This window comes from Tursiops truncatus, chromosome 8 (genome assembly GCF_011762595.2).
Source record: "Tursiops truncatus isolate mTurTru1 chromosome 8, mTurTru1.mat.Y, whole genome shotgun sequence".
Taxonomy (NCBI): domain Eukaryota; kingdom Metazoa; phylum Chordata; class Mammalia; order Artiodactyla; family Delphinidae; genus Tursiops; species Tursiops truncatus.
Window position 1 is genome coordinate 97422377 of NC_047041.1, and position 27654 is coordinate 97450030.

At 39.7% G+C, this 27654-nt stretch overlaps 1 protein-coding gene and 1 long non-coding RNA gene across 3 annotated transcripts in view; one reads left to right on the forward strand and one right to left on the reverse strand.

Annotated features, from left to right (window-relative positions):
• Positions 1-2035: 2035 nt before the first annotated feature.
• LOC141279398 (uncharacterized) overlaps positions 2036-27654 on the reverse strand; it is a 36239-nt gene continuing 10620 nt past the window's right edge. The window contains exons 2-4 of one of the 2 annotated variants that reach the window (XR_012333547.1): positions 10582-10659; positions 8667-10491; positions 2036-4433 (exon numbers count right to left, since the gene is read on the reverse strand). This is a non-coding gene — a long non-coding RNA (uncharacterized lncRNA). Of the gene's footprint in view, positions 4434-6966; positions 10492-10581; positions 10660-27654 lie in introns of those variants that run through there. The other variant, XR_012333546.1, reaches the window with a different exon arrangement.
• On the forward strand, positions 13598-14289 carry OR5A1 (olfactory receptor family 5 subfamily A member 1). Its single transcript, XM_033861730.2, is given in 2 exon segments — positions 13598-14084; positions 14086-14289. Coding segments are annotated over 2 exon segments (678 nt in total). The 5' UTR covers positions 13598-13610.

A 27654-nucleotide genomic window follows, 5' to 3' on the forward strand; every position in this document is an offset into this window, starting at 1 on the left:
CCCATATAAGGAACAAGCTCACCCCGCCCCCATGCCCCCCCCCCCCCCCCCCCCCGTCAGGGAGCTGGCAAGCAAGGGAATCTCTTGCTTGTTCTCACTCCCCTGTGCTGCAGCAGGGGCCCCAACAAAGCCTTTCCTGAATTTCTTGTCTGACCTCTGATCAATTTCTATTAATTAAGGAGGCCAAGAACCCTGGTTGATAATAGTGGTAGATCAAGATGATGGGAGAATTCTGGGATACATGTTTTATCTCCTTGCAGGCAAGACCTCAGACTCTCCCTGCTCCGTTGTAGGTCAGGGAAATCCAGATCCGTTTTCTGGACACAGGGAAGTGAAATGCAAATGTTTCCTTATTCGTGTGGATCAGCGCAAAACAAGCAAACTCTAGGTTTGCTGAGGTTTAAGGTCAGAAACATGAGACTAGTAATCTTTAGAAAAAAGTTGAAAATCTCATCAGAGCTCATTTAATGCATCAGTTACTAATTTGTGAATGAGTGTGTGTATGGGGGAGTGGGGGTAATCATATATACCTACCAAAGAATTAGGGAAATGTAGAAGGCAGATATGGACACTACTCAGGTTTCTGGAAATGTTAAAAAACAAGGCACAAAACAAGATCACAATAGATAATTAAAATGTGTAAACCAGGCATTTTAGAGGCAAAATATTTCTGAGATCAAAAGAAGGAAAAGCTGTCAATTAGTCAATCTGTAAATAATATATTGATTAAAAGGGAAGATGGTCACTTAGAAGACAGAAAAATGAATGCTTGGGGAGAAAAATTGGTAGCTCCCTGGCCCAGGGCCTCAGCCTATCTGGATGCGGTAGCCGGGCACATCAGACGTTGATATACGTTATCCACTTTGCTTTGATTCCTGTCTCTACACACAGACTTTCAATTGTAATTTGCCTTTCCACGTGGTTTCTTCAGCTAGAGGAAAAATGGTACCACTGGCACAAGTACAAACTTGGGGGCTTTGTTCTTCACTGAAAACTAAAAATGGCACACTGGCGTATGCAGCCAGCTATTCTGAGCGTGGCTAACTTCAGGCCATCTGGAAAAGGTTTTCAGACGTTGCAAAATGAGCACCACACCCTGAGTTGTGGTAATGTTACTAAAGTGAATTTATCTCCAGCTAGCTAGCCGCCCCCTGGAGACAGATGTACCTCGTCCTGTTTCAAATAGCTATAAAATATCTGATTCTTTTAGTGACAAAAATATTCTGTTTGATGTATATCTGATCTGTGTATATGCTCCATGATGAATAAACTTCTTTGCAAAGTTTTATTTAACACTTGGCTTACTGTAAACCCCAGATCGTTTTTGCTTTATTCGTCTTGTGCCAATCCCCATCTTAAGCACTAGATTTAATTATTATTAATGAATGAGCATCACTTTCTCCTGGGTAGTTGGGTAAACTGCAAAAAAGCCTATCTTCTCGGGCTTCCCTGGTGGCGCAGTGGTTGAAAGTCTGCCTGCCGATGCAGGGGACGCAGGTTCGTGCCCCGGTCCGGGAGGATCCCACATGCCGCAGAGCGGCTGGGCCCGTGAGCCTATGGCCGCTGAGCCTGCGCGTCTGGAGCCTGGGCTCCGCAACGCGAGAGGCCACAGCAGTGAGAGGCGCGCGTACCGAGAAAAAAAAAAAAAAAAAAGAACCCAAACAGCATGGTTACAACTGAGATAACTATTAACAAGCCATTATGTTCAGAGATGCCTACTAGTTTAGCCCCACTATGGAATGTTGCTACCACCTGGTAGAAGTATGCCTAATCTGTAGGGTGAGTTGTCTTTTTTGTTTTGTTTTGTTTTTTGCGGTACGCGGGCCTCTCACTGTTGCGGCCTCTCCCGTTGCGGAGCACAGGCCCCAGACGCGCAGGCTCAGCGGCCATGGCTCACGGGCCCAGCCGCTCCGCGGCACGTGGGATCCTCCCGGACCGGGGCACGAACCCGTGTCCCCTGCATCGGCAGGCAGACTCTCAACCACTGCACCACCAGGGAAGCCCGTAGGGTGAGTTTTAAGAGGTGACTGGGGGACCAAAATCCACATGAGAACCCAGCATTGCAGTAGTAATTGACCTTCCTCAAAAACACTGTATGCTCATCATGCTCTCATCACTCTACCAGGAGCTCCTCAAGTACCCGAGCTTGATACTTTCATGCAGTTTAATTCTGGGAAAGAAACCAGACCAGGGAGACGGGGAATTTACTGAGTATATTGTAAGCGTTGAATAACATTAATAAACAAATATATTCTCAGAAGGATAATGTAATTGAGAACAGGTAAGTTACACATTCACAGTACCATTTTAAACAAATCATACTGTTTAATTCTTAAAAAGAGGCATCAAGACATAATGAAAGAACAGTCTCAAAGAGTGGGCATCATAGTTTCAAAAAAAAAAGTGATAATGTTATCACATGGCATAGGATTGAATCCTGCCTATTTTCATCTGTGTGGTCTTGTGACCCTCAACTGATCTCACATAAGCCCTTCATTCATCTGTGAGATGCACCTAAACATGTCAACATTGTATATTTGTGGGAGGATCATATGATATACAACCCATATGAAAACCATTATGTAAGCACTATTCAAATAGGACAGATTATCATTTTGATTTTTAAATTCCCATTTGTCTCTGAAGAAATACCTCCAACTGTAATATTCTGATACCAGTTTATTAGAAATGCATGGTAATGTATATTATTATTGTTCCCAGCTGACTATATGTTTTCATTAAATACAAGCTAACTGTATGTTTTAATTAAAATGTCAACTAATTTGGACATAGTTTTAAAAAGACTTTCATTTTCAGAAAATCTTGGCATAGTGATTTTTGATAAACAATTACCTTTGCTGTCACTGTCAATTTTTTATTATTATGAGATTAATATTAGTAGGAACACTAATTACTTATGAATAATGTGAACATTATACTTCTGGAAAATATTAGAGTATATTAGACTCTTTGGAATTACTAGATAAGACTTAAACTCAAAATGAGCCATTAGGAAATTATGTGTTGATTAACACATAAAATGAAAATTCCTTAACCATTGATATAATGAAAATTGCAGCAAAAATTTTTAATAACAACCTGTCGATTGGAATGAAATTCAGGTTTACACACAAAAATCTGATGAGCCTGTTCAAAACTATTACAATCAACTTCAGATTATTTTTAAAGAAAATTCTGGTCTTCCTTCAGATGTTAATTCTACTTGGGTAGCTTTAACTCTATGTTTATTTATGGACTGAACTGGGACCTTTCTCTTCCAGTAAAAAGGACCAGGATGGAATGAGAAACTATGTCCACCCCAGATTTAGTTAATCTGGCAAACCAGCTCTCTCATACACTAGATGAGTCACCTAAGAGAAAGACCACCATAATTTTTAACCTTCATCTCTAGTAAATGAAGCCAAACCCTCCTAGGTTCTGTTATTGCAAAGAGCCAGGACATTGGAAAAAATATTGTTATAAATCTAAGTACTTGCAGCTCTCTAACAAATCTTTCCAGCAACTACAGGGGCTCTTCCCAACCCTCCCTCTTAATTGGCTTGGAGAAACATTTCTCCAGATTGGAGATGAATCTCTTCCAGTCCTAAATGACACCAGAGCCACATTCTTGGTGCTCAACCCTGCTATTAGAAAACAGCCCCTGCCTTGGAGTCCTAAAACAGTTCAAATAGTGGGGATCTCTAACGAACCTCAAGAGGTTCCTGTCTCTGAACCTATCCCCTATTGTTTAAGCCCTTTGAGAGATACACACCCTCTTTTCCTTAGTTCCTCCACCCCACCCATTCATTAGGCTGAGTTCTTAGAGAAGTACCATGCTTGAATTTCTTTCTCCCAAAAGGGGGAAATAATCCTAGAATTTGACAGTAGTCATCAAACTAACCAACCAGGTAAATTAAATGACACTTTGACATCTTTTATTTGTTCCATCTGTGACAGTACTAGAGCTGATTCTGGAAACACTGATCATTTGTCCTTATCGAATTAACTACCATTCTCCTTATGGGCAAAATCTCCAACTGATGTTGGCAAAATTCACAGTGCATCTCCCAATCAAGATTCAAATAGATCCTTCAAAACGTCTTCTCAGAATTAATCAATACCCTGTAAGTCAAGAAGTCCTTCAAGGCATAAAGCCCATAATAGAAGATTACAAGGTTCAAGGCCTCATTATCTCTTGCTGTAGCCCCTGTAACAACCTCATTTTACCAGTGAGAAAACCTAAGGGCCAAGGGTGGAGGTTTGTCCAGGACCTTCAAGCAATAAACAACCTTCAAGCAATAAACAAAGTTGTTATCTCTCAACACCCTATTTTTCCTACCTTCGTATGTTACTAACATCCATTCCCACCGGAAGTAAATTCTTTACTGTAATTGATCTATGCAGTGCATTCTTTAGTATTCCAGTTGACGAAGCTAGAAACACACATAACAGAAGACAAGGTAAGGACTTTGCTCATATGTTGCTTATATAATAATTGCTTCGGATGAAGTTTTCACTGAAGGGAAACTTTGGAAAACCAAGCAACTGCTGCCCCTGATCATTATGTTAGTAATGATGACTACTATGACGACTAGATGGCCTGTTTGTTTTTGACTCCACTAGAGAGCTTACAGCAAAAAGTCGATACGCTTGAGGTTTTAAACCCTCAGCTCACTTCCCAGACAACTGAAGTGTCTCTATTTTATGCATATATATACATATATATAGCCAGCTATATGTATAAAGCTAGCAATACAGGCTTTTTTTTTTTTTTTTTTTACGATACTCGGGCCTCTCACCGCCGCGGCCTCTCCCATTGCGGAGCACAGGCTCCGGACGCGCAGGCCCAGCGGCCATGGCCCACGGGCCCAGCGGCTCTGCGGCATGCGGGATCCTCCCGGGCCTGGGCACGAACCCGCGTCCCCTAGCATCGGCAGGCAGACTCCCAACCACTGCGCCACCAGGGAAGCCCAATACAGGCTATTTTAATTCTTTTTTTCAGTTTTATATATATATATATATATATATATATATATATATATATATATTCATATTCTTTCCCATTATAGATTATTACAAGATATTGAATATAGTTCCCTGTACTATACAGTAAATCCTTGTTGCTTAACTATTTTATGTACAGTAGTTTGTATCTGTTTATCACATACCCCTAATTTGCCCCTCCCTCCTCCCTTTCCCCTTTGGTAAACATAAGTTTGTTTTCTATATCTGTGAGTCTGTTTCTGCTTTGTATATAGATTCATTTGTATTATTCACGTGTATTATTTTTTAGATTCCACATATAAGTGATATCATATATTTGCCTTTCTCTGTCTGACTGACTTCACTTAGTATGATATTCTCTAGGTCCATCCATGTTGCTGCAAATGGCAATATTTCATTCTTTTTTATGGTTGATTAATATTCCAGCATGTGTGTGTTTGTGTGTGTGTGTGTGTGTGTATGTGTGTGTGTGTGTGTGTGTGTGACATCTTCTTAAACCAATCATCTGTCAATGGGCTCTTAGGTTGCTTCCATGTCTTGGTTATTATAACTAATGCCACTATGAACACTGGGGTGCGTGTATCTTTTCAAGTTAGAGTTCTTGTCTTTTCCAGATATGTGCCCAAGAGTGGGATTGCTGGATCATATGGTAACTCTATTTTTAATTTTTTAAGGAACCTCCATACTGTTTCCCATAGTGGCTGCACCAATTTACATTCCCACCAACGGTGTAGGTGGGTTCCATTTTCCCCACACCCTCTCTAACTAAAATAAATATTTTATTTATTGTAGATTCAGGGTTGATAAGACTTAAAATCAGGACCCAGTTTAACTGTGTGGGTTGCAGAGCCTCTTGAGTTAATGTAATGACACGTTTGAAAAAGAACAAGACCCTGAGATTCGGACCAGGGACTTACTAGTAGGCTCAAATGAAGCTGGTAATCTTGAACTCCCGAATTACCCTGAGCTTCACTAGCCATGAGACAATCCCTCTTAACCTGTCTGAAGAGACTAGCCATCCTTGCTCAGTGGCATTTCTTAACCTCATGTGAAGCAATTGCCTTGCAAGAGGATGCCTATTTACGTCAAGACCCACCAAACCACGCTTTATTGCTACCAGCCTGTTATTAGATTCAAAATCAGCATGCTCCAGGAGAACAAGTGCAAACTCTAACCTTTTAGAAGAGAAATTATTCCTCCCAAGCTTGAAAGATATTGTCGATTTATTTGGGGAAAATCCTGGGCAAATACAGGAATACCTCGGAGATATTGTGGGTTTGATTCCAGACCACTGCAATAAAGTGGAAATCACAGTAAAGGGAGTCTCAAGAATTTTTTGGTTTCCCAGTGTACATAAAATTTATGTTTACACTATTCTGTAGTGTATAAGTGTTCAATAGCATTATGTCTAAAAAAGCTATGTACATGCCTTAATTTAAAAATACTTTAGATATGGGAACATATGTATATGTATAACTGATTCACTTTGTTATAAAGCAGAAACTAACACACCATTGTAAAGCAATTATACCCCAATAAAGATGTTAAAAAAAAAAAAAACTTTGAAAGATAAAAATATTTTTAATTTTAAAAAATTACAAAATGTATTAAAAATTATTTTTATTTAAATTTAATTTAAGTTCAACTTAAGTTAATTTAATTAAAATTTTTAATTAAATTAACAATTTTTTTAATTGAGTTATTTGTAGTGAGGTGGATAGACCTAGAGTCTGTCATATAACGTAAGTCAGAAAGAGAAAAACAAATACTGTATGCTAACACATATAAATGGAATCTAAAAAGAAATGGTTCTGATGAACCTAGGGGCAGGACATGAATAAAGACACAGACGTAGAGAATGGACTTGAGGACATGGTGGGGGGGGGAGGGGGGAAAGTGTAAGCTAGGACGAAGTGAGAGAGTAGCATTGACATATATACACTACCAAATGTTAAATAGATAGCTAGTAGGAAGCAGCTGCATAGCACAGGGAGATCAGCTCTGTACTTTACCTAGAGGTGTGGGATAGGAAGAATAGGAGGGAGACACAAGAGGGAGGAGATATGGAGATATATGTATACATATAGCTGATTCACTCTGTTATACAGCAGAAACTAACAACACTGTAAAGCAATTATACTCGAATAAAGATGTTAAAAAAATTTTTAAATAAAAAATAAAAATATTTTAAAAGATACAAAAAAATAAAATTAAAAAATTAATTAATTTAAAAAAATAAAAATATTTTATTACTAAAAAATGACAACCATCATCTGGGTCTTCAGTGAGTCATGGTAGTAACATCAAAGACCACTGATCACGGGACTTCCCTGGTTTGCTCACTGGTTAAGAATCTGCCTGCCAATGCAAGGGACATGGGTTCAATCCCTAGTCTGGGAAGATCCCACATGCCACAGAGCAACTAAGCCCGTGTGCCACAACTCCTGAGCCTGTGCTCTAGGGCCCTCGAGCCACAACTACTGAACCCCTGTGCCACAACTACTGAAACCCACGTGCTTGGAGCCCCTGCTCTGCAACAAAGAGTAGACCCCGCTCACCGCAACTAGAGAAAGCCCATGCGCAGCAACGAAGACCCAATGCAGCCAAAAATAAATAATAAATAAATAAATTTATTTTAAAAAAAGACCACTGATCACAATCATCACAACAAATATAATAAAGAAAACAACAACATGTACCATACATTCATACGCAGGATTTGGTGTCACATAGTCACGGGTTCAAATATTGAACCAATCCCTAACCAACTATAAGATTTTGAGCAACTTATTTAGCTTCTCCAAATTTCGGTTTCCTCCTCTTCAAGGGGGATTTTGGAGTATTTAGTAAGTTAACACACATAAAGCACCCAGTACAGTTAGCGCATAGCTTAGCACATGGTAGGAGCTTGATAAGATTGAGTTCCCATTCATCTAACATATTTCAGGCCAAAGAGGTTCTATGAAGGAGTAGAAGAAAGTAAATGTGAATACATGTGTAGATACACGTTGCATACTTATATGCAACGTGTGTACACAATACAATTATTTCTGGGGGTATATATTATGTAGATATAAACAAGAAGTAACTTTCTAAAAAGATATATAGATAGATAGATAGATAGATAGATATAGATATAGATATACAATCGTGTTTTCTTCTACAGAGTAAGTGTTTATCTTATCCTTTGTGTTCTGCTGCTATCCTGAGTTTGATCACCAAGTACCAGAAGAGATCTTGATTAGCCTTGGGGGATCAGAGGACCTGGCCACTGGGATAGAGCTTAATAAGCATTGTCTTCAGAGCATTTATGTGAATATGTGTTCTCCATTCCACCCCAGAGACCAATTAACTACAAATCTGTGAAATTTGGGTGATACATTCCTTTCTCTTTAAAAAAAAAAAAGACCCTCCAGGGCAAATGTAATAAAACATCTCCAAGGAGAGAGAAAAAGCCCTTTTTCTCAAATTCACCCCCAACCCCAGGTTTTAAAACTTCCAAAATGACCTCAAATGCAGACATTAGTTGATACCAGAAGAGATTCTTAAAGATTACATCCTCTCCTTCTTCTCCCGATACATCTTTTCCCTCTACTTTTCTCCCCACAAACACACATTCTACGCAACAAGTGGATATTTTTATCTTTGGTGAACAAACCAACCTCAAACTTGCTCTTCAAACTTGTTAGCGCTTTGGGTACTGGAAGCAGGTACTGAAGCATGATTAGCTCCTTCCAAAGCAGAACGCAAGACAAGTATAAGCTAAATGACAGACAAAGCAAGAGGGAGGGGTAAGTGCAGTCATTCATCTTTTACTTTTCATATTCATGTCCATATTAATCTTACCTTATAGAGCACCCTAGATCTACGAGCCTATGTAGATGACGAAAGAGTTATTTGGCTTTCAGTTTTTTCCCCTTGTACCTCTCAATTCTACCTGTTTTGCCCAAATTCAGCCCCCATCTTGGTTCTACCTTAGTGCTCCTTTGATGGGCATCTGGAACCATATTAAGTCCTTGCAACTAGGAATAGAATTAAGCAGACATAAAATTTCTGAAGGAACTTCTATGCCCTTGAACACGGCCCCAATTATTAACAAGTTGTCTGAAAAGCAATTTGGAAGGGCTGTAATTGGGGCAGACTTTGCATAGCAGATTTTCCAGACAATGCAGAGACCTCTGAAACCTTTCTTCTCTCTTCTGACTGATGACTTGAATGTTGCCATCTGAATCTTAATGTCTTGGCACCTTTGAGTTCTCACCTTACGTGGAGAGGGACTCATTCAGTCCCGTCAATCATTTGTACATCCAGATGATAGACAGACCTAGAAGGGCAAGCCTTGAGGGCACTGGGCTCTTGCCCAGTGAGGGGAGGAGGCCTCATGAACTCAGGAAGGATGGCAAGATCACAGAAAACCAGTTTAGCTAAGGTTCTCCTTGTCATTATTGCATTTTTTTCTTGCATTCCCAACTGCATCTGTTAAACTCGGATTAGGCATAGTTAGTGATAAAATTTAACACTTTCTTGAAGATCTTTCATAAAAGATGAGTTGAGTTATAAATCAGTGCTACCAGATCCCATCAGTCTCTGCCTGTCTTCCACGTGCTAGATTGTTCATTTTACTGCACTGTTATCTCTTCACTATGGCTTTGAAGGCTAGTGTTATTCACAGAGATGCAGCCCCAGCAGGTATAAATCCAACAAAGTCACTGAGCCCCTCAAGCTCTCTTCAGCTCTGTAAAATAGGCTTGGTGTTGGATTATATCTACACCACAAGATCATAGGGAGTCCAGATTCAGACCAAACTGAACCTCCCAGAGTTTGCTGCAAGAATGAAGGAGATTTCCTTTCTCAAGGGAAGAAGCACCTCTTTGTGAGCAGAGTTCAGCGATGTAAAGTGCTTCATAAACCCTTAAGATAACTTCCATTTAATGGTCTAGAATAACATTCAGGGCATCCATATGTGAGAATAAAACCCTGGATAAGCCTCTCCTCTTGTTTCAGTATGCCCAGCTTCACTTTCTGTTTCTGGGGATGGGAAATTTCATTCTTAAATATGAAAGTTTTCCCTCCTAATGGCAACATTCAAAACAGACTTTCAGTTGACACATCAAGTTCCAGATCGTCAAATTCTGCAACCTCACCCCTGTACACCTCTTACAATCCTATATGGTCCATCAGTGAACTCCTTTTTTCTGTAAGAAAAGCATACTTTAACCTATCACATGAGGAGGAATTGTTTCCAATAAAGGCTCAGTTTCATAAATAATTATTTAAGGTTATTAAAATATTCAGTGCTGGGCTTCCCTGGTGGCGCAGTGGTTGAGAGTCCGCCTGCCGATGCAGGGCACGCGGGTTCGTGCCCCACTCCAGGAAGATCCCGCGTGCCACGGAGCGGCTGGGCCCGTGAGCCATGGCCACTGAGCCTGCGCGTCCGGAGCCTGTGCTCCACAACGGGAGAGGCCACAATGGTGAGAGGCCCGCGTACTGAAAAAAGAAAAAGAAAAAAAATTCAGTGCTGATAGCAATCACAGTGCCAATTTATTAAGCAAACATTCTATCTCAGGACCCACGAACCTTTCACACATTGTCTCATGCGATCCTCAAACACCTCTGTTAACTGATCCTCAAACAACTCCGTAGTCACTGTTCTCCCTGTTTTGCAAATAGAGAAAGTGAGACTCAGAACAGAGAAATGAGTTTTTCAATATCCCACCACTGGCAAGTGGCAGAGTCAGGATTAGAACCCGGCTTGTCCTGAAGCCTACCCAGAATCATACCCACTACCTTATCCCTTTTCTGCTAACCTGAATAGCTGCCCCAAACAACCTGAACCACACCACGAACCTCAGGTCCCTAACTTGCTAAATGGTGGCCCCTACTCAGAATTGGGTGAGGACTCCAGCACAGCTGTTTCTGTTTAGCTCTCAGTTTCTCCACGTGACTCTCCACCTGTGGCAGACCATGCTAAATTTGCTGTGGGTCCCTTTCTTTTCTTCAAGAGGAAAGAATCCTCTCTTGATTCTCAGAACTCTACATACCTCTCACAAACAGATGCATAACCTCTGAACATAGGATAAATCTTAAAACCACATTGGTAAGATTAGCATTGTGAGAGATCTCCTAAACTGCACAAATGATGGCATGGTGATGGCTAAAATGAGGTTCACACTGTCTCACTATCCAAATTTGAGCATTTTAGCACTGAAAACTCTGTAGTAGGAACTATTGAGAGGGAAGAAGGTGGACCCCAATTCTAAGGGCATCTCTCTGTGCAAGTACCAAGAAGAAAGTGAAGAAGGTCAATGAGACCTTGACTGGCAATGGGTAGATATGGAATGATTTATGAAAAACTGGGGATATTAAAATGAGGTCACACTCCTAAAGTGAGCCAGAAAAATTCAGAGCAAATAGAGAAAGTGTTACTTCCCAAATTGTGAAGTTACTAACTTAGAATGTTTTCTATAATATATGTAAGTTATAGAGGGTCTGTGTACTATGATACAAACACCCACACATATATACATATCCTTGCACATGAGAAGAACAGGCCAAAATATTAAAAGCTTTTATTTCAGGGGCTAGAAGGCCATAATTTCCAGTTTGGAGGGTTTTTGTGTGTCGATGAGGAATTGCACATGATTTTTAGGTTTAGTATTTCACAGTTGTTTGCTGATCAAATTATTTTACAGTTCTCACATATTGCTTTAAAATTCATAAAATAACATTTTGTTTTTGAAAAGTAAATGAAATTTGTGGGATTTACTCTATTTTAAGAGTTAGGTAGAATAGGCTGAAAATATGGCTTAAAAGACAGTTAAAGGGGGCTTCCCTGGTGGCGCAGTGGTTGAGAGTCCACCTGCCGATGCCGGGGACACGGGTTCGTGCCCCGGTCCGGGAGGATCCCACGTGCCGCGGAGCGGCTGGGCCCGTGAGCCATGGCCACTGGGCCTACGCGTCCAGAGCCTGTGCTCCGCAACGGGAGAGGCCACAACAGTGAGAGGCCCGCGTACCACAAAAAATAAATAAATAAAATAATAAAAAAGAAAAAAAAAAGACAGTTAAGGTAATTTGGTTGATTTCCAAATTGTTTAGGTTAAGACGTGAAGAAGGATCAAGATATATTCCAAACGTTTAAGGGTCACTCACCATGAGCCACCAAGTCCTCTGACCACACTTCTCCTAGAGTCTCCTGCAGGGACAGGACCTCAGCTTCAGAGACCAATGGCAGAGTTCTCTTCTGATTGATGTGGACTGAGATTCAGTGTGGATGTGTGAGGTGGTGATGGGAATTTTTACAGATGTGGATTGAACGGAATCAAGTCCCCGATCTCGAAAGACGCTTCATACATTGAAAATTCTAAGAATTTGGTCGAGGATAGTTTGCAATTTAGGTTTTAAACAATAGCAACAACAAACACTTGTAGAATGCTTACTATGGGCCAGGAATGTCCTAAAGGAGAGTTGAAAGATGACAGATAGATGATAGGTAGATAGATATGATAGTTTCTAATAACAAGGTAAGTGCTATTATGATCTCTAATTTTACAGAGTGTCATAGAGAGTTCAAGTGACCTGTCCAAGATCACACATCTATTAAGTGGTAAAGCTGGAAACTGATTCCAGGCAGTCCAAATCCAGAGCCCACATTCTTTTTTTTTTTTTTTTTTGGCTGCATTGGGTCTTCGTTGCTGTGCGCGGGCTTTCTCCAGTTGCGGCGAGCAGGGACCACTCATTGCTGCGCTGCACAGGCCTCTCATTGCAATGGCCTCTCCCATTACAGAGCGCGGGGCTCCAGGCGCACGGGCCTCAGCAGTTGTGGCTCGTGGGGTCTAGAGCGCAGGCTCAGTAGCTGTGGTGCATGGGCCCAGTTGCTCCATGGCATGTGGGATCTTCCCAGACCAGGGCTCGAGCCAATGTCCCCTGCATTGGCAGGCGGACTCTTAACCACTGCGCCACCAGGGAAGCCCTAGAGTCCCCATTCTTAACGAACAGCTTAGAGAGCTCAGAGTGAACACAACTTTGAGACTGGAACCACGTTAGTATATTCAGATCTAATATTTGACAATTAAGAGCATTTCCATGCACATCTGGCCTAATCCTTTGGATTAAAAACATTCAAAATGTCTGATTGACTGTTTCACAAGTGAAGAGCTGAATACTGTCCATCTGTTGGTTTCTCCATTCCAATACTGAAACTGGAATAATGTCAGATAAATAGTTACTTCAGGGCATGGCGTGATTCCCCTGGGAAACACAAAACTGTTTTCACTGTGGACTTACTATGTGTCCGTCACTTTATACACTTTGCTTTATTTGATTCTTAAAACAAATATGTGAAGTAGATAAAGTCACCCTTTTTAAAGATAAGGATATTGAAGCCTAGAGATGTTAACTTCTCATCCAAAGTGACACAGCTACTAAAAGGTAGAGGCAGGAGTTAATCACAGGAGTCTGAATCCAAAGTTTAAGTTCATATAAACCATATTATATTATGTTAAAAAGCAAATATTTAAGATATTTGCCTTCTGAGAGAAAGAGAGAGAGAGAATCTTTGCATAGGTTGTAACCTCCTGTAATACTCTGCCCTTCCTCTCGTGCATTTAATGATTTGCAGACATCGCCTGCACTGTGGAGTACCATTATTATCCCAGGTCTGCGTCTTGTCCTTGTGGTCCATGGGAAACATGTCCACAACTAAGGCCTGGAACGGCTCATCAGTGACCATGTTCATCCTCCTGGGATTTGCAGACCATCCAGAACTCCAGGCCCCCCTCTTTGTGACCTTCCTGGGCATCTATCTTGTGACCCTGGCCTGGAAACTGGCCCTCATCTTTCTGATCAGAGGTGACACCCACCTACACACACCAATGTACTTCTTCCTCAGCAACCTGTCCTTCGTTGACATTTGCTACTCTTCCGCATTGGCTCCCAAAATGCTCACTGACGTCTTCCAGGAGCAGAAGACCATATCATTCTTGGGCTGTGCTGCTCAGTTCTTTTTCTTTGTCGGCATATGTCTAACTGAGTGCTTCCTCCTGATTTCTATGGCGTACAACCGATACGCCACCATTTCCAGCCCCCCTGCTGTACACTGCTGTCATGTCCCGGGGCCTCTGTACACGCATGGTGGTTGGGGCCTATGTCAGTGGCTTCCTGAGCTCCCTGGTCCAAACCAGCTTCATGTTTCAGCTCCACTTCTGCGGACCCAACATCGTCAACCATTTCTTCTGTGACCTCCCACCGGTCTTGGCAGAGTACAATTGCTTTACAATGGTGTGTTAGTTTCTGCTTTATAACAAAGTGAATCAGTTATACATATACATATGTTCCCATATCTCTTCCCTCTTGCGTCTCCCTCCCTCCCACCCTCCCTATCCCACCCCTCTAGGTGGTCACAAACCACCTACATGATCTCCCTGTGCTACGCGGCTGCTTCTCACTAGCTATTTTACATTTGTTAGTGTATATATGTCCATGCCACTCTTTCACTTTGTCACAGCTTACCCTTCCCCCTCCCCATATCCTCAAGTCCATGCTCTAGTATATCTGTGTCTTTATTCCCGTCTTACCTCTAGGTTTTTCATGATATTTTTTTCCCTTAGATTCCATATATGTGTGTTAGCACACGGTATTTGTTTTTCTCTTTCTGACTTACTTCACTCTGTATGACAGACTCTAGGTCCATCCACCTCACTACAAATAACTCAATTTCGGTTTTTTTATGGCTGAGTAATATTCCATTGTATATATATGCCACATCTTCTTTATCCATTCATCTGTTGATGGACACTTAGGTTGCTTCCATGTCCTGGCTATTGTAAATAGAGCTGCAGTGAACACTGTGGTACATGACTCTTTTTGAATTATGGTTTTCTCAGAGTATATGCCCAGTAGTGGGATTGCTGGGTCATATGGTAGTTCTATTTTTAGTTTTTACGGAAACTCCATATTGTTCTCCATAGTGGCTGTATCAATTTACATTCCCACCAACAGTGCAAGAGGGTTCCCTTTGCTCCACACCCTCTCCAGCATTTATTGTTTGTAGATTTTTTGATGATGTCCATTCTGAATGGTGTGAGATGATACCTCATTATAGTTTTGATTTGCATTTCTCTAATGATTAGTGATGTTGAGCATTCTTTCATGTGTTTGTTGGTAATCTGTATATTTTCTTTGGAGAAATGTCTATTTAAGTCTTCTGTCCATTTTTGGATTGGGCTGTTTGTTTTTTTGATATTGAGCTGCTTGTAAATTTTGGAGATTAATCCTTTGTCAGTTGCTTCATTTGCAAATATTTTCTCACATTCTGAGGGTGGTCTTGTCATCTTGTTTATGGTTTCCTTTCCTGTGAAAAAGCTTTTACTTTTTATTAGGTCCCATTTGTTTATTTTTGTTTTTATTTCCAATTCTCTAGGAGGTGGGTCAAAAAGGATCTTGCTGTGATGTATGTCATAGAGTGTCCTGCCTATGTCTTCCTATAAGAGTTTTATACTGTCTGGCCTTACATTTAGGTCTTTAATCCATTTTGAGTTTGTTTTTGTGTATGGTGTTAGGGATTTCATTCTCTTCATGTAGCTGTCCAGTTTTCCCAGCACCACTTTTTGAGAAGACTGTCTTTTCTGCACTGTATATTCTTGCCTCCTTTATCAAAGATAAGGTGACCATACGTGCATTGGTTTAACTCTGGCCTTTCTATACTGTTGCATTGATCTATATTTCTGTTTTTGTGCCAGTACCATACTGTCTTGATTACTGTAACTTTGTAGTATAGTCTGAAGTCAGGGAGCCTGATTCCTCCAGCTCCATTTTTCATTCTCAAGATTGCTTTGGCTATTCGGGGTCTTTTGTGTTTCCATACAAATTGTGAAATTTTTTGTTCTAGTTCTGTAATATATGCCAGTGGTAGTTTGATAGGGATTGCATTGAATTTGTAGATTACTTTGGGTAGTATATTCATTTTCACAATGTTGATTCTTCCAATCCAAGAACATGGTATATCTCTATATCTGTTTGTATCATCTTTAATTTCTTTCATCAGTGTCTTCCAGTTTTCTGCATACAGGTCTTTTATCTCCTTAGGTAGGTTTATTCCTAGGTATTTTATTCTTTTTGTTGCAATGGTAAACGGGAGTGTTTCCTTAATTTCTCTTTCAGATTTTTCATCATTAGTGTATAGGAATATAAGAGATTTCTGTGCATTAATTTTGTATCCTGCTACTTTACCAAATTCATTGATTAGCTCTAGTAGTTTTCTGGTAGCATCTTTAGGATGCTCTATGTATACTATCATGTCATCTGCAAACAGTGACAGCTTTACTTCTTTTCCGATTTGGATTCCTTTTATTTCTTTTTCTTCTCTGATTGCTGTGGCTAAAACTTCCAAAACTATGTTGAATGATAGTGGTGAGAGTGGGCAACCTTGTCTTGTTCCTGATCTTAGTGGAAATGGTTTCAGTTTTTCACCATTGAGGATGATGTTGGCTGTGGGTTTATCATATATGGCCTTTATTATGTTGAGGAAAGTTCACTCTATGCCTACTTTCTGGATGGTCTTTATCATAAATGGGTGTTGAATTTTTGTCAAAAGCTTTCTCTGCATCTATTGAGATGATCATATGGTTTTTCTCTTTTTATTTGTTAATATGGTGTATCATGTTGATTGATTTGCGTATATTGAAGAATCCTTACATTCCTGGGATAAACCCCACTTGATCATGGTGTATGATCCTTTTAATCTGCTGTTGGATTCTGTTTGCTAGTATTTTGTTGAGGATTTTTGCATCTATGGTCATCAGTGATATTGGCCTGTAGTTTTTTTCTGTGTGACATCTTTGTCTGGTTTTGGTATCAGGGTGATGGTGGCCTCATAGAATGTGTTTGGGGGTGTTCCTCCCTCTGCTATATTTTGGAATACTTTGAGAAGGATGGGTGTTAGCTTTTCTCTAAATGTTTGATAGAATTTGCCTGTGAAGCCGTCTGGTCCTGGACTCTTGTTTTTTGGAAGATTTTTTTTTTTTTTTTTTTTTTTTTTTTTTTTTGTGGTACGTGGGCCTCTCACTGTTGTGGAGCACAGGCTCTGGACGCACAGGCTCAGCGGCCATGGCTCATGGGCCCAGCCACTCCGCAGCATGCGGGAATCTTCCCAGACCAGGGCATGAACCCGTGTCCTCTGCATTGGCAGGCAGACTCTCAACCACTGCGCCACCAGGGAAGCCCCCTGTTGGAAGATTTTTAACCACAGTTTCAATTTCAGTGCTTGTGATTGGTCTGTTCATATTTTCTATTTCTTCCTGATTCAGTCTCGGAACGTTGTGCATTTCTAATAATTGTCCATTTCTTCCAGGTTGTCCATTTTATTGGCATAGAGTTGCTTGTAGTAATCTCTCATGATCCTTTGTATTTCTGCAGTGTCAGTTGTTACTTCTCCTTTTTCATTTCTAATTCTGTTGTCTTGAGTCTTCTCCCTTTTTTTCTTGATGAGTCTGGCTAATGGTTTATCAATTTTGTTTATCTTCTCAAAGAACCAGCTTTTAGTTTTATTGATCTTTGCTATCGTTTCCTTCATTTCTTTTTCATTTATTTCTGATCTGATCTTTATGATTTCTTTCCTTCTGCTAACTTAGGGGGTTTTTTGTTCTTCTTTCTCTAATTGCTTTAGGTGTAAGGTTAGGTTGTTTATTTGAGTTGCTTCTTGTTTCTTAAGGTAGGATTGTATTTCTATGAACTTCCCTCTTAGAACTGCTTTTGCTGCATTCCTTAGGTTTGGGGTCATCGTGTTTTCATTGTCATTTGTTTCTAGGTATTTTTTGATTTCCTCTTTGATTTCTTCAGTGATCTCTTGGTTATTAAGTAGTGTATTGTTTATCCTCCATGTGTTTGTATTTTTTACAGATATTTTCCTGTAATTGATATCTAGTCTCATAGCATTGTGGTCAGAAAAGATACTTGATACGATTTCAATTTCTTAAATTTACCAAGGCTTGATTTGTGACCCAAGATATGATCTATCCTGGAGAATGTTCCATGAGCACTTGAGAAGAATGTGTATTCTGTTGTTTTTGGATGGAATGTCCTATAAACATCAATTAAGTCAATCTTGTTTAATGTATCCTTTAAAGCTTGTGTTTCCTTATTTATTTTCATTTTGGATGATCTGTCCATTGGTGAAAGTGGGGTGTTAAAGTCCCCTACTATGAATGTGTTACTGTCAATTTCCCCTTTTTATGGCTGTTAGTATTTGCCTTATGTATTGAGGTGCTCCTATGTTGGGTGCCTAAATATTTATAATTGTTATATCTTCTTCTTGGATTGATCCCTTGGTCATTATGTAGTGTCCTTCCTTTTCACAGAACTAGAACAAAAAACTTCACAATTTGTATGGAAACACAAAAGACCCCGAATAGCCAAAGCAATCTTGAGAAAGAAAAACAGAGCTGGAGGAATCAGGCACCCTGACCCCAGGCTATACTACAAAGCTACAGTAATCAAGACAGTATGGTACTAGCACAAAAACAGAAATATAGATCAATGGAACAGCATAGAAAGCCCAGAGATAAACCCACACACATATGGTCACCTTATTTTTGATAAAGGAGGCAAGAATATACAATGGAGAAAAGACAGCCTCTTCAATAAGTGGTGATGGGAAAACTGGACAGCTACATGTAAAAGAATGAAATTAGAACACTCCCTAACACCATACATAAAAATAAACTCAAAATGGATTAAAGACCTAAATGTAAGGCCAGACAGCATAAAACTCTTAGAGGAAAACATAGGCAGAACACTTTATGACATAAATAACAGCAAGATCCTTTTTGACCCACCTCCTAGAGAAAAGGAAATAAAAACAAAAGTAAAAAAATAGAACCTAATGAAACTTAAAAGCTTTTGCACAGCAAAGGAAACCATAAACAAGACAAAAAGACAACCCTCAGAATGGGAGATAATATTTGCAAACAAAGCAACTGACAAAGGATTAATCTCCAAAATACACAAGCAGCTCATGTAGCTCAATATCAAAAAAACAAACAATGCAATCCAAAAATCGGTGGAAGATCTAAGCAGACATTTCTCCAAAGAAGACATACAGATTGCCAACAAAAACATGAAAGGATGTTCAACATCACTAATCATTAGAGAAATGCAAATCAAAACTACAATGAGGTATCACCTCACACCAGTCAGAATGGCCATAACCAAAAAATCTACAAATAATAAATGCTGGAGAGGGTGTGGCGCAAAGGGAACCCTCTTGCACTGTTGGTGGGAATGTGAATTGATACAGCCACTATGGAGAACAGTATGGAGGTTCCTTAAAAAACTAAAAATAGAACTACCGTATGACCCAACAGTCCCACTACTGGGCATATACCAATATATGAGAAAACCATAATTCAAAAAGAGTCATGTACCACAATGTTCATTGCAGCTCTATTTACAATAGCCAGGACATGGAAGCAACCTAAGTGCCCATCAGCAGATGAATGGATAAAGAAGATGTGTCACATATATACAATGGAATATTACTCAGCCATAAAAAGAAACAAAATTGAGTTATTTGTAGTGAGGTGGATGGACCTAGAGTCTGTCATACAGAGTGAAGTAAGTCAGAAAGAGAAAAATAAATACCATATGCTAACACATATATATGGAATCTGAAAAAAAAAAAGGTTCTGACGAACCTAGGGGCAGGACAGGAATAAATACGTAGACGTAGAGGAGGGACTTGAGGACACGGGGAGTGGGAAGTGTAAGCTGGGACGAAGTGCGAGAGTGGCATGTACATATATACACTACCAAACGTAAGGTGGATAGCTAGTGGGAAGCAGCCACATAGCACAGGGAGATCAGCTTGGTGCTTTGCAACCACCTAGAGGGGTGGGATAGGGAGGGTAGGAGGGAGACGCAAGAGGGAGGAGATATTGGGATATATGTATATGTATAGCTGATTCACTTTGTTATAAAGCAGAAACTAACACACCATTGTAAAGTAATTATACTCCAATAAACTTGTTTAAAAAAATGCTAGGCCTAAATAACTTTGCAGATGATTTCCAATAAATATTCAAGGAGCCAGTAATTTACAAATCTTATACATTTTAGAATGCTCCTTAACTCATTCTATAAGAATTAGCGTAACCCAATTGAAAAACTAGATAATAGCACCTAATAGATCTAATAATATCACATATCTAATATAGGTGTACATACCACTCACATCTTTAGAGACAGATGTAAAATTCTTATAAAACATTAGGAAGTTACATAGCAATGTATTACACAGCAACAAGACCAAATAGAATTTATTCCAGAAATTCAGAGAGAAATATTTATATAATTCACTGCAATTACAGGTTAAAAGAAGAAACAAGGCAATTATCTCAGTGATGTAGAAAATATTCACTGTAATTCAACCTACATCCCTAGGAAACAAAACACCTAAGAAGCCAGGAACTGAGGAAAAAAGGGTAACCCCTCAATAAATAGTATCAACAAGAACTATATAGCAAACATTATACTTAATGATTAAACATTAAAACAATTTTAATACTGTTCATAAATAGACAATAATGCCCACTATCACCACTAATATTAATTATTAAACTTGAATTCACTTACAATTCAAAAACACTACAAAAATGAGAAAGTATATAAAGGTACGAAAACTGGAGGAAAAAAAGTCATTATTCTCAGATATTGAGAAGATATACCCAAAGTGCTATAAGGAATTCACTGAAACATTATTGAAAATAGTAAAAAATTCAACTTGGTGGTAACATATAAAATCAAATTACATGCATCATTTTTTTTCTATACACCATCAATATTCATGGAGAAAATATAATAAGTGCTATTTTAGGCAAAATGAAAGATCACATATCATGAAGTAAAGTCCTGATTTAAACATGCACATGCATTGCTTCTTGCAAATATACACTTCAGTGCATATCAGAACTCACAAGAAGGGAAGGGAAAGCCTCAGGACCAAAAATAAACATAAAGCAGAAAACCAGAGAATTGAATACTCCTCCATCAGTGGAAGGGTAAACTGGATAGAAATCATCCCACAGCAAAGATCACAATGAAATGGTTTGCCTCAACCTGAGCTTTGAGTGGAAAAAAAATCATCTCTTCTGAGAATTCAAAACCCTGACAGGAGTCTTGGGTTCAAGTTTGCATTGCCTACATGAAATGGGAAACTCCAAAGGGAAAAATTAACTAAGATTAATTCAGGGTTAATAATGACTTATGATGCCTGGAAGAAGCAAATATTTGCCTTCTCTGAAGGAATGCACAGTGAACCTGAGCCTTCCAAGATTTCCACATAAGTAGCTGAACATAAATTCATAATTAAAAATTCATGAAGAAACTAGCCATTATTAGCAAGAATCAAAAGAAACAACCAAAGCATAACAGACTCTCAAGGACCTGAACACTGGAGTAATCATATACAGAATGTAATGTGAATAAGAAGCTAAAAAAATTAAAGGAGTTTTTGTTTGTTTGTTTTTCGGCTGTGTCGGATCTTTGTTGCAGTGAGTGGGCTTCTCTCTAGTTGCTACATGTGGGCTTCTCTCTAGTTGTGGCACGCGGGCTCTCCTGTTGAGGCGCACAAGCTCAGTAGTTGCTTAGTTGCCCCGCGGCATGTGGGATCTTAGTTCCCCGACCAGAGATCGAACCCACGTCCTCTGCATTGGAAGGTGGATTCTTCTCCACTGGACCATCAGGGAAGTCCCTTAAAAGAGTGTTTTAAATGAGCAAGAAAAAAAGATAATAAAAGAAAAAAAGTAGATTTGTAAAAAGAATGAAATAGAACTTCTAGAAATGAAAGCTATAACCAACTGAATAACTCCCTGAAATTGGTCACATATATACACAGAAGGATGGTTAGGAGACTTGGAAAAGAAAATGAACAAATCTAATAAGTAATATATCTGCATGAGTTCCAGAATGAAAAAATAATATGAATGAGGAAGGGTCACTATTTTATGGGATATAACAGGGAAATTTCTATAATTGAGGAGAAATACAAATTCCCATATTCATAACATATCATCCTAGAATGCATAAGAAGTAGTCCACATATAGTCACATTGTGGCAAAACTGTAACTCACCAAAGTCAAAAAGTACCTCATTTCTATACACTAACAACAAACTATCAGAAAGATAAATTAAGAAAACAATCCCATCTACAATTGCATCAAGAGAATAAAATACCTAGGAATAAATTTAACCGAGGAGGTGAAAGATCTGTTCACTGAAAACCATACAAGACTGATGAAAGAAATTCAAGAAAATACAAATAAATGGGAAGATATTCCATGCTCATGGTTTGGAAGAATTCTTATTACAAAATTTCCATTCTATCCAAAGATAGCTACAGATTCTATGCAACCCCCATCAAAATTCCAAAGGCAATTTTCACAGAAATAGACAAGCAATCCTTAAAATTGTGTGATACCACAAAAGACCCTCCACAGCCAAAGCGAACTTGAGAAAGAACAAAGCTAGAGGCATCACACTTATCATTTGAAACTATACTACAAACCTGTAATAATCAAAACTACATAGCAGTAGCATGAAAACAGACATATAGACCAACGGAACAGAACGGAGAGCCCAGAAATAACTCCATACAACTACAATCAATTAATTTATGAATTGGAGAAAAGCCAAGAATATACAGTGGAGAAAGGATAGTCTCTTCAATAAATATTTTTGGGAAAACTGGATAACCACATGCATAATAATGAAATTGGACCCCTATCATAGACCACTCACAAAAATTAACTTGAATGGATTAAATATTTAAACATAAGACATGAAACCATAAAACTCCTAGAAGAAAAACTGGGGGAAAGCTCCTTGGCATTGGTCTTGGCAATGATTTTTTGGATCTGACACCAAAAACACAAGCAACAAAGCAAAAAATTAATAAATGGAACTGCATCAAACTGAAAAGCTTCTGCACAGCAAAAGACATAATCAACAAATGAAAGGACAACCTACACAATGAGAGAAGATATTTGTAAATCATATATCAGATAAGGGGTTAATATCCAAAATGTATAAAGAACTCATACAACTCAATAGAAGGAAAAATATCCAATTTTAAAAAGGGCAGATGTGGGCTTCCCTGGTGGCGCAGTGGTTGAGAGTCCTCCTGCCGATGCAGGGGACACGGATTCGTGCCCCGGACCGGGAAGATCCCACATGCCGTGGAGCGGCTGGGCCCGTGAGCCATGGCCGCTGAGCCTGCGCGTCCCGAGCCTGTGCTCCGCAACGGGAGAGGCCACAACAGTGAGAGGCCCGCGTACCAAAAAAAAAAAACCTGAATAGAACAAAAGAGGTGGAGGAAGGAGAAATGTACCCCCATATTCTTGTCTCACAGCTTGAGTTGGGACATCTCGTCTCATCATTTACACCAGTGGCTCCCCTGGTTCTCAGGTCATTGAATTAGGACTGAATTACACTCTCAGGTTTCCTGGGTCTCCAGCTTGCAGAAGGCAGATTGCGGGACTTCTCGGCCTCCATAATAGCGTGAGCCAATTCTGCACGATAATTCTCTCTCTCTCTCTCTCTAACTGTGTATATATACATAAATATGATGGATATAGCTGATGTAGATATAGACATAGATCCTATTAGCTCTGTTTCTGGAGAACCCTAATACTGTCCTGGAAATGGTATATAGAGGAAGGAAAGAAAATAGAAATAGTAAAGAAAAACAGGAGGAAGAAAGAAGGGAGGGAGAAAGAGAACAGGTGACACAGAAGCTCTTAATTTTGTCATGTGGTTTCCTGAGCAGAAGATTTGAAAACCATTCACTTATCATTCCAATATACAAAAGAAAGATTCTAGAATAAGATGCTGTCATCAATTAAAATATTTCTATGTTCCAGCTTTAACCAAAGACTCCTTTGGGAATGATTTCTCCACTTTCTAGTTACGGTAAGTAGTTAGTGTGGGGAATTTTAGGATTCCGGACAGTTGAAATCTTCTGTGATCATTATTCTGAACATGTACTCTTATCACTCCATGTTGTTGACATAGACACCAAAAATTAATGACAATGAAATGAAAAAGGGGCTCTTATTCTTCTGTATGAATAAAAAGGAAAGTGCTGCCTGGGGAACTGTCGTCTTTAAAGGATTTTTTTCTAAGGTTCAAAGAGCAAAATGGGGGAAAAAAGAAATAGAAGAATTAAAACCAGAATCAGAGAAAGAACTACAGCAGGGCAACTGCATAAGACAAGAATTTGGGGGCTTCCCTGGTGGCGCAGTGGTTGAGAGTCCGTCTGCCGATGCAGGGGAGACGGGTTCGTGCCCCGGTCTGGGAAGATCCCACATGCCGCGGAGCGGCTGGGCCCGTGAGCCACGGTCGCTGAGCCTGCGCGTCCGGAGCCTGTGCTCCACAACGGGAGAGGCCACAACAATGAGGGGCCCGTACCGGAAAAAAAAAAAAAAAAAAGATATTGGAAATGAGGGGGTGGGGAGAGGAGGTAGATGGACTTTCCTGGCAGTCCAGTGGTTAAGACTCTGAGCTCCCACTGCAGAGGGCACAGGTTCAATCCCTGGTAGGGGAACAAAAATCCCACGTGCTGCACGGTATGGCAAAAAGAAAAAAGAAAGAAAACAAGAAATGAGAGGAGAGAGAAAATGGAAATCTTTGGGATTATAGGGCCTGGAACATGGAAGGTACTCAGTAAATCTTTTATAATTAAATATTTAATGGATGAATGGTACCAACCCATCCTTTGTCTGCTATATTCCCTCTTTGTGTGAGAAGTTTGGTGGAAAACAAGGAGAAAATGCATTTCCCAGTCTTTCTGATGCATCTGATTATGTATATTATTAGGACAACAAGCAAACCACCTGCCTACAAAAAAAAAAAAGTAAGAAAGAAAGAAATGAAATGGACTGAGACACACCCTCCTGGGAGTTCTATTTATTTTCCCTACATTCCCGCCTCTTAAGGAGACAGACTCCTCTGTTTGTCCCCTATTAGCCCTTCAGGCAAAGATATTTGGGCTCTAATCCCAAGGTCTATGAGGATACATCTCCTCCCCTGCATTAGGAGAATTTCAAAACCAAGATGTGCATGTTCGCATACCCCTTCTAGTGTGCGTTCAATTTCTTAATAACACTCTAGGGAGCTGCATCCCAATAGGAAAGTCTGGCTACTCAGGTTCAACAATCACTTCCAAAAGTGTTCCCTCTGGGGATCCTTCCATTGGGGCTGAGAGACTGGTGCTCACGGCACCGGCACCGTGGGGCAGTGTGTTAGGACCACTCAGAGGCAATTCTGGGAGCCTACCCTTTGCCTCCTGTATCAGGAGAGAAGGTACTGTACCAACCAACCCCCAGAGGCATGTCTACCTTAAAGAGGAGTATTCCTTGATAATCAATCATTCCTAAGGTCAGTGTATGCAACCGAATGGCTAGCACTGCTTCTTGGGTAGGGATTAGAGGTCGGGAGCTTTAAGGGAGGATATTTTGTGACATTGGGGGCTTTTGGCTATGTGCTTGTGTGTCTGACTATACGTCTGTGCATGTGTGCCCATGCACTACCAGTTTTGAAATATTATTGTGGATTTCAGAAATATTTTGAATGTTAATAACGCTCCTGAAAGGTAGAGGATACTGAATATTAAAGCTAAAAACTTTAGTGATACAGAGCAGATAATTAGTCCTTCAGTATTAGGAAGGGGACTTGAGGAGCATAGAGAGAAGGTCAGCTTGTCAAGAGGGATAGAGGAACATATGCTTGGTGGGCAATTGGGGCGGGGATTCCCTCAAGTTGGGGACTCTATGAAATTCAATAAGCCTGTTTTGGGGGGTTTGGGGGTTTTTTTTTCTGGTTTTTTGTTTGTTTGTTTGGCCAGTTGTGCGGTTTGCAGGATCTTATTTCCCTGACCAGGGATCAAACCTGGCCCGGCAGTGAGAGCCCCGAGTCCTAACCACTGGACCGCCAGGAAATTCTCAAGCCTGTTTTATTAGAATGGGTTTACCTCGGCCTATTTCTAAAGCAGTTCTTGAGATCTGGAACTCATTCTTACCAAAAGCAAGGACAACAGCAAACTTATAAACAATAGTTCTCTGTTTTCTCTTCTTCCTTCCTGTTACAGACACACATACAGAGGGATTCTCATTTGTCCTCCCACCCTCCATCTTCACTTTCTTAGTTGTGCATGTATTTTGTGCAGGGAAGTGTACCCATTTTTCAGTTGCATTGGTGACTTGATTACTTTCATGACTAATTTCTGCACAGAACCTCGTGCATTTGGGTTACAAAGCCTATTCTCCTAACCACTACGGTAGACTGCCCCTGGAAATTCTTGATCGCAGCCGTTTTTCTTGCCACCACTAATAAGCCATCAGTTAACTGCCAAGAAACAGTTGAGGTTTACAATTAATTGAGGTTCAAATGTTGGTAAAAGCAATGGACGGAACACAGTCTTAGACTCGTCACAAGGTAATTGAGGGCAACGTTATTTAAAACAATTGAGTATTACAACTCCAAAGGTTGGGGGGTCATAAACTGCGAATGTGGAATTAACAGATGCACACTACCATATATAAAATAGATTTAAAAAACAAGGATGTACTGTATAGCACCGGGAACTATATTCAATATCTTGTAATAACCTATAATGGAAAAGAATAGAAAAAATGAATATAGATATATACATACATACATATCTCCAAATCACTTTGCTATATACCTGAAACTAACACAATATTGTAAATCAACTATATTCCAATAAAAAAATTTATATATATATATATATATATATATATATTTTTTTTTTTTTTTTTTTTTGGGCCACACCACGCAGCACGTGGGATCTTAATTCCCCAACCAGGGATTTAACCCGGGGCCCCCGTCAGTAGCAGTGTGGAGTCCTAACCACTGGACCTCCAGGAAAGTCCTCCAAAATGTATATATTTTTTAAAAAGCTCTGTGGTGACCTAAATGAGAAGGAAATCTGAAAAGGAGGGGATGTGTATATACGTGTAGCTGATTCACTTTGTTGTACAGTATAAACTAACACAACATTGTAAAGCAACTATACTCCAACAAGAAACAATTTTTTAATTTAAAAATTTAAAAAAAGCTCCAAAGGTCTAGAAATCACCTAGATCAATGGATCCATTTAATATTGTTTAATATTGTGCAGAACTTGCCTACTTGCAAAGGGACTCAAGGCAGTGAAGGCTCCCATTTCACTCATGAAAAGACTGAACATCCTGGAGTTTACACGCCTTTAAAGATTCCACTATTGTTCCATGAAGGCCTCAGAGCTCAGATCTCCCAAGCTGGTATCTTTTCTCTGTGCCACAATACTTCCCACCATAGTCCAACATTAAAAAAAAAAAAAAAGAAAGAAAGAAAAAGAAAAATCCTCTGTGCATTATCTAAAAAACTTCATGTGTTCTGATCATTTTCTTTTAAAAATCTGTAAAAACCATTTACTCTGAAGAAAATAACTGGCCCTTTTTTTAAAAAAATAAATTTATTTATATATTTGTGGCTGCTTTGGTCTTCGTTGCTGCACGCGGGCTTTCTCTGGTTGTGGCGCGCAGGGGCTACTCTTCTTGTGGTGCATGGGCTTCTCATTGCGGTGGCTTCTCTTGTTGTGG